Below are 14,115 nucleotides of genomic sequence, written 5' to 3'. Positions count from 1 at the left end.
TAATATGACAATTATGACAGTATAAACATTAAAGGCATGTCTTTGCCATATGTATTAAAGCTCCAAGAATGCTGTGATAGACAGTTGGAACTCAGATCTAAGTCAGAAAAGACCCAGTTCAATTCAATCCGGCCTCCGACACTTATTACTGTATGATCCTGAATAAATCATTTCACTTGTTTTCCTCATTTTCTTATCTATAAAATGGAGATATGAACAGCACCCAAAGACCAAGGATTTATTGAGGTTCAAATGAGATAATAAGGAAGCACATGTTGTATAAATGTTAATCTTTTCTCTGCTGCCAAAAATCTTAAAACCCATCTAGTTCTCAGCTACCCCTTCATGATGCTCTCTGAATGCCTTCAGTCCTAAAGAGGAGGGACTCTGAAGGTCTCTTAATCACCTAAGTACAATAAAATCCTATTTTTAAAAAGTAGTGATAAAATTCTATTGCAGATCAAACAACCTCAGAGTACATAGTTAAGACTTTTGTTTTGCTTTTTCCAAATTTCACCATCAAAACCCCTTAAGCACGATTATTTCTTAGCATCAATATTAAAGCAGATATTGCCAGCATCTGAATTAACTCAAATAAGTATGACCAAATAAAATATTGTTTTGTCTGTTTTAAGCACTCGACAATGTATCTGTCTCTATTTCAACCACCCATAAGTACAGTCAGTCATATCCCAAGACCTCTCCCATCACTAGAAATTACTTCACCTTCAAGATTTTTTTCTTGAATTTTGAGCTTAAGATCATAGATTTAAGGAAGCAGAGATCAAGAGACTTGCCCTGAGTCACACTGCTATTCTTGATATATCTAGCCCAGCAATCTCTCCACTTAACTATCTAGCTATCTTGTCTGACCAAAACCTTCTTTTCCTTTTCTTTAGCTCCCCCACTTTTATTGAAATCACTCTTATTCATCACAACTTGTAATCCTTTCAACTATTCCTTTTCTCCCATTAGTCCCCATATGGCTTTACTTAAACTCCCTACATAGGTTAATTTAACCTCAGATCAATTCTCAATGTTGCTCTTCAACCATTTCACTCATTTCTAATGACAGTCTTATCATACTGTCTACAACAGCTGTTTTCAAACTTTTCCAGTCCCCTGACTCTTACTCCAAATTTTCAAATGCTTTACTTTAAAGGTCCTGCCAGCAACTCAAATTCACTATTTCAAAAACCAAAAATCTTCATCTTCCTTCCAAATAGTTCTTCCTCTTCATTTCCTTTTCCTGTTACCCAATTTTGAAAATTCTATCTGTTCCTCTTTGCTTTCCCTTATCCTCCAAATTTAATCAGTTGTTTAAATTTGAGCTATGCCAGTTTGTCTACTGATTAGTTCCAACTCTAGACATCAAGTACATACTATCTCAGCAAGGAGTGGCTTTCATCTCTGGAGTGAAGTCAAGATCTATTGGGGTGGCTGAATGCAAAAAAGATCCCATGAAAGCTACAACACAAACATATTAATAATTATTGATTCCATTGTCAAAATGGTCTAAGATTCTTTTCCCACTGCCACATTGAGATTGGTAACTAATTTATCTTATGTGACTCTTCTAGTTGGACAGATCCTTTTTAGTCTCCTTAGCAAGACTCATCAGTTATACCTTGCTCCCTATACATGGGAACAATAAGAAGACTCAATATTGGAGCTTTCATTTTTCTCTGTGCTCTATTATAGTAAACTCAACAGCTTCCTATTGGTTCAACTGTTATCTCTAAACAGAGAACTCTCAAATCCATATAAAGAGACCTTTCTCATCTCATTTTTTTGAAGTCTAGTCATACATGTTTAAAATGCCTGCTTGATAATTTCACCTGGATGTACCAAAAACATCTCCAGCTCAACATGCCAAAACAGAATTTTTTTCCTCCTAAACCTGAATCTCTCCGCCTATCTTCCCTCTTTCTGTCAGATCACTCTTTTTCCAATCTTGGTATTATTCTCAGTTCTCTACTCTTAATGCACACATACCTCCACAACATCTCTCTCACGATCTTTCTCTATATATTCACATGGCTAAAGCACCCTTCTCATCTGAACACTACTACACACCTAACCGTTTTACTATGCCTAGCCCTTCCACTATCCAACTCATTCTCATCTTAGCCAACTTAACATGTTTCAGTGGCTTTCTATATTTTATAAAATAAAACAGAAAACCTCTGGCATTTAAACCTGATGAAAACCTGGTTCCCTTCTTCCCAAGCTAATTAGTCAGCAGTACCCTGACAACTTCAAAGTTCCAGTCAAAATGGCCACTGTGATGCTCCTCATGTACAGCCTTTTGTCTCCTACCATATGCTTTTGAACAGGTTATTCCTTCAGTCTGGCACGCTTTCCCTCTTTGCTTACACCTCTTACAATCCCTAGCATCCTTCAAAGTTCAATTGAGTGCCACATCATTAAAAAGCTTTTTTTTCTGATTCCCTCAGTTGCTGAGAGTTCCCTTCCAAAATTACACACACACACACACACACACACACACACACACACATCCTTATATATGGGCTTATTCACTCATCTGTAAGTCTACTGTATACTTCCTGTTTGAAGACAGATTTGTTTTGTTTTCTGTATTCCTAACAGAATAACCAGGGGACCCAAGGGATGCTTAATAATGCTTGCTGATTGATTACCACTTACAAGAGTTCATTTCTAGAGGGCTCCTACTGAATAAAGCCCAAACTCCTCAGTCTAACATCTGATTCCAACCTATCTTTCTAGCTCTCTCCTGAGCTACTCCAGTCAAAATCTTCAGCACCCACTGAAAAGAAAATCATAATCCCACAGCTAGAAGAGACCTACTTAATCCCACCTTCCAACACCCTCATAACTGGAATACTGAATCTCATGTCAAGGAATTTAAGTTCAAATCTTGACTGTCACTCTGTTATCTTGAACCAAACATTACACATATGTGGGCCTCAATTTTCTCACTTATAAATTTAAAAGATTGGTCTAGATCTGTCCCACTTGCTGTTTTTGGACAGTCTTTGAGCTAAGAATTTTAAGATACCCCATTCTTAGGTCACAGGTCAAATAAAAACTGACTGTGGGTTAAATGTGGCTGCCAGTTACATAGTTTGTCAAGCCTTGAATCAGATGATCTAAGGAAGGCCCCTTGCCACTTTTAGCTCTAGATTTTATGATCTTCAGTAATGGGAATTCATTACCTTTACAAGGTAATGCATTTCTATCTTTAGATAGCTTAATTAATAGAAAGCATTTTTAGATTTGCTTACCTAACTCACAAGCATTGGTCATAAATCTGCCCTCTGGAGTCAATCAAAATAGTCTAATTCCTCCTCCACAAGTTAGCCCTTTCAGTATTGAATAACACTTGTCACATCTCAGGCCTTTTACAAGTAAGCTGCTCCTGAAACTGTCTCCATGTGGAATATGCTTCTGCTTATAACTCTGCACTTCAAAATCTTATCAGAATTAAGGCCTACTTCTAACGGAACCTCCTTCAAGTTCTCTTTTTTGACTGCTTCTCCCCACCCTCTGCCAAGTGATTCTCTAGCTTCTGAAATTCCACATGTTTGTTGTTTAAACCTCTTATGGCAGTTATTACAAAGCCCTGTCCTTTAAATATTTAAATACTTCTTATGCTCCTTCCTTGTAGAGCAAAGATTTAGTACTTTGTTTATAGTAGTCCTTTAATTAACAATTATTTCTTGAAAAATGAACAGGTGAATAAGCATGGCAATAAAGCCTTAACTTACTTTATACTGATTTGCTCTTTCCATCTAGGTTGAGAGGATTTTATTTTACTTTTTATATTCCTCTCTCAATATTCTTAACTAGGCATAATAAATTATCACATATGTCACATTACTAACTAAAATACAAGTAATGATAATTAAATACAAATAAAATTTATAGAATTCTCTTTAACTTGAATATATGTTTGTTAAAAGAAGCAAGGAAAATATAACCTAGATGAAATCTAGGAAAATAAAAATTCAGATATAAAATTCCTTATTTTTGAATAAAAAAAATACAGAAATGGAAAACCACTCAGACTACAGATCAACAGAAGAATAAAGAGCATATACTCCACACATTAGTCATATTGACTTCAAAAATTTTATGGCATGAGACTAAGCAGGAAATAAGATTAATAAAGCAGATGACCCCTGCACTTAATAAAGATGACAGATATGCATCTGAACACACTGTTAAGCCTTTCTCAAATTTTGATATGATTCTTTTGTTACAAGAACAGTTTTTGAAACAACTATATGCTGCTCTGGTTTCTACTGTCCAGGGCTTGGAACTGTAACATAAACCAGAGGCCTGCTCTCTCCAGACTCCTAAATTATCCTTCTCTATGCACCATATCAAAGTGAAATCTGTGAGGTAGTTGATTTTATTTAGTTATTAGGAGAACCACTCATCAGACTAACTCACAAAAAAAGATATAAATGATCAGCTTCATGCAGGGGTTTCTTAACTTTTTTGTGTCACAGACTCTTTTTCATAATCTGGTAAAGATTATGGACCCCTTCTCAGAATATTTAAATGCTTAAAATAAAATATCTAGAATTACAAAGGAAACAAATTTTACTGCAATGCAGTTATCCAGATATATTTTTTAAAAAAAACTAAGTTCATGAAGTCCAAGATTAAGAACTCCTGACTTAATGTATTAACCATACTAGAAGTTTTCCTATTTTAAAAAATCAACAAGCTAAGTCTCAGCAATGAAAATCTCTCTTCCCTTTCTAATCCCACACCTGTACTGCAAAAACACAGGAGGAGCAGGTGTATTTGTGAATGAGGATGGATTCAAATTACAATGGGAAACTAAGATGTAAAAGATCAAATTACAGAGTAAATTTCAGGAGAAATTACTAAACAATATTCAATAGACATTTTATACATATATCTTTTCTTAATACATATCTACTTAATGTCTTCACATAAAGTGAAATTAACTTTCATTTAGACAGATGAATAAAGTTAAATTTGAACATTCAATAATATTACATCTATTACTGTCAGGCTACCCAAAGAAGTACAAACTCAAGCAAGATGACAAAGTAATGGCTTTGAGAATAGGTCTGCCCATGGCCTACTTCCTAAGAATTGGAACAATGGTTTAATAATGAGTATTAAGTTTTTAATCACTAAACATGAAGTCATTCTACCTAGTCAATAAGGGATTTAGATTTGTCTCAGTGATCACACAGATAAATCACAAACTGCAGGGGTAATTTATTCTATAAACACCTTTCTGCTAATAGCAATTTTTTGTTTTTAGATTTTTGCAAGGTAGATGGGGTTAAGTGGCTTGCCCAAGGCCACACAGCTAGGTGATTATTAAGTGTCTGAGGTCATATTTGAACTCAGGTACTCCTGACTCCAGGGCTGGTGCTCTATGCACTGTGCCAACCTAGCCACCCAGCCACCCCTGCTAATAGCAATTCTGATTTATGTTTGGTTATTTTTGTTGTTCAGTTGTTTCAGTTATGTCCAACTCTTCATAATCCCACTTGGGTTATGAAGTAGCTAGTGACTTGGCAAAGATACTAGAGTAGTCTGCCATTTTCTTCTCCAGTTCATTTTACAGATGAAGAAACAGGCAAATGGGGTTCAATGAATTGACCAGGGTCTCATAACTGGTGTCTGAGGCCACATTTGAACTCAGAAAGAGAAGTCTTCCTGACTTCAGGTCCATAACTATCCACTGAGCTACCTAGCTGTTCCATTTATATAAGTTTGAGGTTTCCAAAGCACTTTATATAAATTAGTAGTCTATTAATTAGCACAAGAAATCTTTAATGTAGGAAGGAGTATGATTTGGGAAACTAAGGCTCAAAGACGTTAAGGGATATGCCCACAGTTATAAAGGCATAAAACAGAGTGCATTATGATTGTGGCAGTCAAGATATGAACCCAGATCCTCTGACTCTAAAATCAGTGGTGTTTTCAGTCACTAAACTAAGCTTAGAAAGTATACAGTGTTTTCTATCTACCAAGGCACAGCACTAGGCATTGGGAAGAAAACTACAGAACTGAGTCCATCCCTGCCTATAGGGAAATTTGCATTTTACTAACAGAATTCTTCCTAAAGGAAAACAGCATGTTCACAAAAACAGACTGAGGACATATATAAAACATGTAAGAGGTAACTTGAAGAAATATAGCACTAGGAGAATCAGGAAAGGCTTCTTGGAAGGTGGCACTGGATCTACATCTGGAAGGGAAGCTACTGTTTCCAAGAAATAAAGGTAAGAAAAAGAATGGTGGAGGTTGGGAAGAATGACATCCAGCAAGAACAGCAGGCACATTGGCACATTGGTCAAACAGAAGTGTATTTATATCCTCAAGACAAATGCAGACCCACTAAAGCTTCCAGACCAGAAGACGGACATGGCAATTCTACAATTTTGGAATATCTCAGGAAAAGCAGTGAGATGTAAGAGAAAAATGCTGAACTTGAGGTCAGGCAAGACTTGGCTTCATAGCAATATGTCTCTTCTATGTAACAGTTAAGTGAATATGGGTACATCACTCTAGCCCTAGTTTTCTTTTCTGCAAAATGGGGTAGTAAAATAGGTTATTTACTTTACAGGCTTGTGAGAAAAACATGAGTTAAGTTTCAATGTTTGCCAACCTTAAAGTATATATACAAGAACCACCAGCTGTTCTCATTCCCACTACATGACAACTCTGTATACAATGAACAGAGAGTGTGTTAGAGACAATCTGGGCTCAAAATTTGTTTCTATTATTTACAATCTTTGTGACCTTGGGAAAATTACTTAAACTTCTCTGGGTCTCAGTTTTCTCAAACTCAAACAGAAACAAGATTCATATAGGTAAAATATTGACTTTAAAAACCATAAACTAATGCTGAATAATATTTATTTTTATTCCCAATTTCATTTTAATCTGATTCATGCCTAATGAGACCTGAGTTTGATACTCCTACACTAGAAGGAAATCATAAGTTCTAAATTTACAATCCTCCGAGCTCTATAAAACTTTTTGAACTTGGAAATTTATCTCTCTAAAAAAAGTCTAGTCCCTCCAACTCTCCTTCACCTCTTGATCCTAATCTCGATTACCAATCCCTCATTGTTCTCCTAGTTAATCATGCCTGGTTTCAATTCACCCTCCTCATTTCTCAGTCTGATAACCAAAAATGGTTATCAGAAGGGTGGAATTCATTTCTCTTTTTTTTGGCCAGGAAAACTCGAAAACAGCAAAGGATGGTGCTATAAACAAAGGCATGGAGGGATTACTAATAATAAATCATTTAAGTATTAAGAAGATAAATTATTATATTCTACATTAAATGCCAGAAGAATCAATTTAATAACAAGGAAACTACCTTTTCAAATTTTTGTATTCTTTATCCATCAAAGCTTGACAAGAACATTAAATACATTAACCAAAGACTAATTTAAAAATTAATCAGCAATTTTACAATTTTGAAGTTAAAATTCAGAAGAGATATAACTAGAAGATGGGCATAGCATTTAATATTACAATAAAAATTAAGCTGGACAAAGGCAGATACAATGCAGAGAGAAAAAGGTTTGAGATTGGTTAAGGAAACGAGTTAGTTTCTAAGTTTGAAAAATGTTTTCAATCTAATGTACCTGGAAAATTTTACAAAAAAAAAGTTTAGGATATATTAAAGCTCGGAGTCATTAAAGACATCATCATGGATCAGACATTATATTTTCTCACTACCTAAAAAAGCCAATATGTTTATGTAATCTTTAGAAGAAATTTTCAAAAATATTTCAAGATGTAATAAGTGCTTACAATGTAAAGGATAGCATTAGGATCAGTTGCCATAATTAACTGGGATTTTCTCATTTTCATGCTAATATTCTAAATACTCCATAATCACATATAGTCTTAGCTATTTTAGAATATGAGTAGGAAGGAACCTCAAAAGGCACCATCTTTTTTAAAATCCACCTCCTTGGGGCAGCTAGGTGGCACAATAGACAGAGCACTGGCCCTGGAGTCAGGAGGAACCGAGTTCAAATCCGGCTTCAGACCCTTAATAATTACCTAGCTGTGTGGCCTTGGGCAAGTCACTTAACCCCATTGCCTTGCAAAAAAAAAAAATCCACCTCCTTCACCATTTTAGGAACCCACTACTTCCCAAGACAGCACCTCTTTCCATTTCGGGATGGCTCTAAGTAACCTTCACCCTTATATAAAGTCTAACTCTTTACAACTTCCACCCTAATCTCTCTTCCATGAAAAAGTCCTTCAAATACTTGATATTACTAGCACACTCTCCTTCTATTCTTTCACTGATCTTTATGTAACATGATCTCATTTTTATATGACTTTACAAAGACCATGGTAAGTAACTCAGCAAATTTATCTGTGAGTCCTTTCAATAACTGTGGATGTAGTTTACCTAGAACTGGTAACTAAATCAAGGGTACTTAGGTGCTCTTACTCATTTTTGTTCTATCCTTTCCAATCCCACAATCATCATCCTTGGAAAAGAAGTAGTGTCCTTCTGGCTCCCCCTCCACCTCTTGCCACCACCATCCCATTTTTCTAATTCATACTACTCTACTTTTTTCTTTTTTTCTTTTTGAGAGTATTATTAAAGAGATTTTTGTGGTTGTCCTTATTTACCCTTGAATCATAGCTAATTTTTAGCTGTAACACTCTTGGTATTATTTTTAATAGAAATACTATTTACTTCTTGGAGGTATGGTATGAATGAATGCACTGACACCTTTTAAAGGCAGAGGAAGGAGGGAGAAGGAAGGTTGGCAGTGATCACTAAAAAGCTACAGTCAAGATTCAGTTAAAAAGTGACATTCCTGGGGTTCAAATTCCTGTCCCCAACATCTTTATTTTAAATGGCAAATTTCACTACATATCATGTGATTGTAAGCTAGAGACTGCAAAGTAGATTTGTACTCCAAATCCCATTCTGACATTCAAGATTCATGCTTGAGTGTGAAGCATATGCTTATATTTCTCTGGTTGCTATTTTCCTTAACTAAATGTTTAAAAATAAGTAAGATAGGGGATGTGGAAAACTGGGGCATTAACACACTGTTGGTGGGAGTTGTGAAGTGGTCCAACTATTCTGGAGAGCAATTTGGAACTAGGACCAAAGGGCAATAAAACTATATACTTTGATACAATAATACCATTACTAGGTCTGCATTCCAAAGAGATATGAAAAAGGAAAAAAAGATCCATATGTACAAGAATATTTATAGCAGTTCTTATCATTGTGGTATTATACCCTTCAATTTGGGGGCACTGGCTGAAAAAATTGTGGTATATGAATGTGATGGAGTACTATTGTTCTTTAAGAAATCATGAGCAGATGGACTTCAGAAAAGCCTGGAAAGACTTGTATGAACTGATGCTGAGTGAAGTGAAAAGAACAATAAAAATCATTGTAGACATTAACAGCAACACTGTGAGATGATCATCTTTAATGGATACAGCCCTTCTCAGCAGTTTGGTGAATAAGGATAATCCTAAAACACCATGAAGGAAAATGCCATCCACATCCAGAAAAAAACAATAAACTTTGAATGCAGACCAAAGCAAACTTCTTTCACATTTCAATTTTTTTCTTTTTTTTCCATTAATTCTGATTCTTCTTTCACAACATGACTAATTGGAAATATGGACAATTGGTACGAGATTATCTGCTTCATGGTGAAAGGGGAGGGAAGGAAGAGAGGTAGAAAAATATGGAACTCAAAAGCTTACAAAAAGGTGAATGTTGAAAACTAACTTTGCATTTAATTGAATAAAATAACATTTATAAATTAACAAATAAACAAATAAATAAGATATCCTAGGCTTCTTTGTAATAGATTCTCTTTCCCAGCTCCACAATACTCTCTTCCTTACCTTTTTCTACTCATTTTCTTTATTTTACCCTATCTCTGTTATTCTGCTGTCCAAAACACATAACTTTCCCCCTCTACTTTTTCCTTTCATTTTAAGTTCAACATGGAAAAACAGAAGTTAATTATAAGAATACTGAAGACAGCAAAGTAAAAATAAATTTGTATAATTATGAGAATTAGAAAAATGAATCTGCTACTTAGTTGTTCAAAAGTTAGGTATGTTTTTAAAACTATAAGGCATATTTCTATAAAAAAGAAAAATTTCAGGCAGAAATGGGGGAAGTAAAATAAGTTTCAAAATGAACATCAACGATATTTTTAATTAAAAAAAGTCATTGTAACCTCTGCTGTCAATTTATAAAGCTGTATACTAGCCTCTTAAATTTTCTAACATAGAGTAAACATTATATTACCCAAGGTCTAAGTCTAAGTAAGACATTTATTTTTGTCTCAGTAAAACTATTCTAAGGAAAAATAAAGGAAAAGTATGAAATATACTTGTAAATCTAATCATATTAAAATAAAATGACATACGAACTTAACACTACAGGTTGAGTGATTAAACCCATACAGGACTGCCATAAATTATTCCTAAATAATACTCATGAAAATATCATGCCTGTTATTCTTTCTATCTGAATAATATTGCATTGCCTTTTTTTGAAAATGCAAATTAATTGCCATGGAAAATAACGTAATTATTCATCATAAACCAGCAGAGATGAAATTTTATCACAATAATTATCACACACATTCAAAATGAAAAGGTTATAATGTTAATTCCATATTTCAGTAAAAATGACAGTCAAAATATTATAGGAATTTTATTTCGGACACACAATCGAACCATATTCACAAATATCAAGCTTTTGCTTACTATGTTTCTAATGCAAAAAAAATTTTATATCCCATCAACTTTTATTTTTAGATTTTCTTTTCTGAATGGGACAAAGATGAGTCCCAGAGTTCCAAAAAAGGCAGTCACATTTTTATTATACATAAGAGCTACTATAACCAATCAAACTACCAAAAATTTATTTTACAAAGCTAGGAAAAAAATATATTGAAATTCATCTAGAGGAACAAAAGGTCAAAAATATCAAGGGGTTAATGAGAGAAAAAATGCAAAGGAAGGTGGTCTAGCTGTAGATCTAAAACTATGATAAAGTGGAAATCATCAAAACTGTCTGATACTAGCTAAGAAATTGAGAAGTGGATTAGTGGAACAGTTTAGAAACAAAAGAAACAATAGTAAATGGCTATAGTAATCTGTTTCAAAGACTCAAGTTTCTGGAATAAGAACCCACTATTTGACAAAAACTACTGAGACCCTAGCTGTGTGGCCTTGGGCAAGCCACTTAACCCCATTTGCCTTGCAAAAACCTAAAAAAAAAAAAAACTGCTGAGAAAACTGGGAAATAGTATGACCAAAATTTGGCATAGACCAGTATCTCACACACCATACCAAGATAAGGTCAAAAATAGGATTTAGACATAAAGGATATTATCATAAGCCAATTAATAGAACAAGGAATAGTTTTCTATCAGATTTATGGAGAGGAAAGGAGTTTATGATCAAACAAGAAATAGAGAATTAAAATTGTAAAATGAATACTTTTGCTTAAATTAAATTTAAAAAAATTTTGCACAAATAAAACCAATGTAATCAAGATTAGAAGGAACACAGAAAACTAGGGAACAATTTTCAAAACTAGTGTTCCTGATAAAAGACTAATTTCTAAAATATATAGAGAACTGAGTCAAATTTATAAGGATACAAAAATCATCCTCCAATTAATAAATGGTCAAAGGATATGAACAGGCAGTTTTCAGATGTAGAAATTAAAATTCATAGCCATATGAAAAATTCTCCAAATCTTTACTGATTAGAGAAATGCAAATTAAAACAACTCTGAGGAACCACCTCACCTAAAAATACAAAAAAGGGAAAATGATCAATATTGGACAGAATGTGGGAAAACTCTAATGCACTGGTGGTGATGTGAGAGCAATTTGCAGCAATGACCAAACTGTACAATACAGCAATACCACTACTAGATCTATACTCCATAAAGATCATAAAAAGGGGGAAAAGATCAATACATCCAAAAATATTTAATAGCAGCTCTTTTTTTAATATAAATCAACTCTTTCCTTCCAAAGAACTGGAAATTGAGGGGATATCCATCAATTGGGGAATGGCTAAACAAATTGTGGTATGAATAAGATGAACTACTATTGTTCTCTAAGAAATCATGAGCAACTGGACGTCAGAAAAGCCTGGTAAGACTAGCATGAACTGGAGAACACTGTACATATCAAAAGCAACACTGTGTGATGGTCAACTATGATGGACTCAGCATCTCTCAACAGTTTAGTGAACAAGAACAATCCTAAAATACCTGTGATGAAAAATGTCACCTATTTCCAGAAAAAAAGTGAATGCAAACCAAAGCATATTATGTTAACTTTTTAAAAGTTCTTTTGTTTTTTCTCTCTCATTCTTTTTTCCCTTTAGTTCTAATTCTTTAACAACATGACTAATATGGAAATATGTTAAAAAACAATTATACATGTACATCCTATATCAAATTATTCACTACCCTGGTGAGGAGGGAGGAAAAGGAAGATGGAAGAAAACTGTGCAACTCAAAAGCTTATAAAAAGATGAACGTTGAAAACTAATTTTGCACGTAATTTGAAAAAATAAAATAACTTAAAAAATCTACTAACAATTAATCATTTAATAATTTAAAAAGATCATGAAATTTTACCTGAAAGCTCCGTAAAGTGGTCTGTACCAACAGACAAACGAACAAGGAGTAAAAAGCATGAACCAGAGGATACTCAATCCAAAATCAACCCCTCTTCCAGGTTCAACACAAAACCAAGCCAGGCATCCAAAGATATTTAGGAACAGTGTTACAGCATGGACTGTGGAACCAAAAAAACAGAGAAACAATGTAACTCAACAAATTTGAAGTCATTATCTACATTATCATAAATTCTGAAGAACTATTTCCTGATACTAAATACTTTAAAATGAAATCCTATACTACTTTTCTACCTGTTCATTACACTTCCAAGACTCTCTCATGTCATCCATATAGACTTGCCTTCCAGAGGCATAGATTGTAAGCCCTCTCCCACCTTCTCCTTGCCCAGGATTCCCAGGATCTATCTATCCCATGAGCTGGAAGCCTTTTTTTTAAAAAAAATATTATGACAATTAAGCTATTTATTATATCCTTCATGTTCTAGACATGACTTATTCACCCCAAGACTAACCTCCTTTATGACAGCTGCTGTACTAACAAATGTTCAGTGAATTGAATTCTCCAATTGTACAAATCTTTTGAAATCTTTTGTAACAATTTTCAAAAAATATTCATAGTAATATGCTACATCTTCCATTGCCCACTGGGTCACCTGAAATTTCGACTCTTCAGAAATTATGGTCTTTGATTCATACACAGATCACTGGGGAAAATTCTAAGATTAAAATATCCCTAAAAATTTTTTTCTTAACAGTCTGACTATACAGGAACCATATAATATTTTGTGAATTCCCTATGGTTGTTGTCCCTATAATGGTAGTAAATGACCCTGTCAAATTAGGCCAGTCCTTAAAGAAAAGGTCTTCCCCACCCCAAAGATCCTTTCTTTTCTCTTTAAGCCTTCAGCAATGTCTAAGACTAACAAAGTATCCTGTCAAATAATTACAAAGTCTTGCTAATGAGTGTTAAGGAAAACAAGGGTTATTCCTAAATACAGATTTGTCCAATGCAATTTGCAGGATCTACTAAGTTTTTCTTCCCAGAAACTGTTAAGGAAAAGGTACTGGAAGGCAGCACCATATAATAAAAAGAACATGATATGAAGAGATCTGTTTTTTAGACATGGGACATCATTCTAGCCTTAGTATTGATACTCTATGATCTTTATTATATCACTTCACTACTTTGGACTTGTATCCTCATTTGTAAAAATAGATGGCTGAACTAAAATGAATCCTCTCTTAGGTCTCTCCTCTTCATATTCTATCAAAGCCCCTGTGAAAATTTCTTGTAAAATGTTTGTTACTAAAAACAATGCACTGGCAGGTCCTCAGAGGACCACATGATAGTCCAACTATAATTAATTATTTATTGTTCTTCAAATTCTCATTAGCAAAAATCATCAATTTGATGAAATGATACAGATATTTGGGGAAATATCAATA

General features: G+C 34.1%; 1 protein-coding gene across 4 annotated transcripts in view; it reads right to left on the bottom strand.

The window, feature by feature from the left end:
* SCAMP1 (secretory carrier membrane protein 1) overlaps positions 1-14,115 on the bottom strand; it is a 123,956-nt gene that overhangs the window by 21,956 nt on the left and 87,885 nt on the right. For all 4 annotated transcript variants that reach the window (XM_074208387.1, XM_074208391.1, XM_074208388.1 and 1 more), the window contains one exon: positions 12,668-12,827. In XM_074208387.1, coding sequence (XP_074064488.1) covers positions 12,668-12,827 — 160 coding nt within the window. The remainder of the gene's footprint in view (positions 1-12,667; positions 12,828-14,115) is intronic.

Source organism: Macrotis lagotis, chromosome X (genome assembly GCF_037893015.1).
Source record: "Macrotis lagotis isolate mMagLag1 chromosome X, bilby.v1.9.chrom.fasta, whole genome shotgun sequence".
Taxonomy (NCBI): domain Eukaryota; kingdom Metazoa; phylum Chordata; class Mammalia; order Peramelemorphia; family Peramelidae; genus Macrotis; species Macrotis lagotis.
The sequence above is the reverse complement of the archived record's forward strand: the minus strand, read 5'-3'. Positions and strand labels throughout refer to the sequence as shown.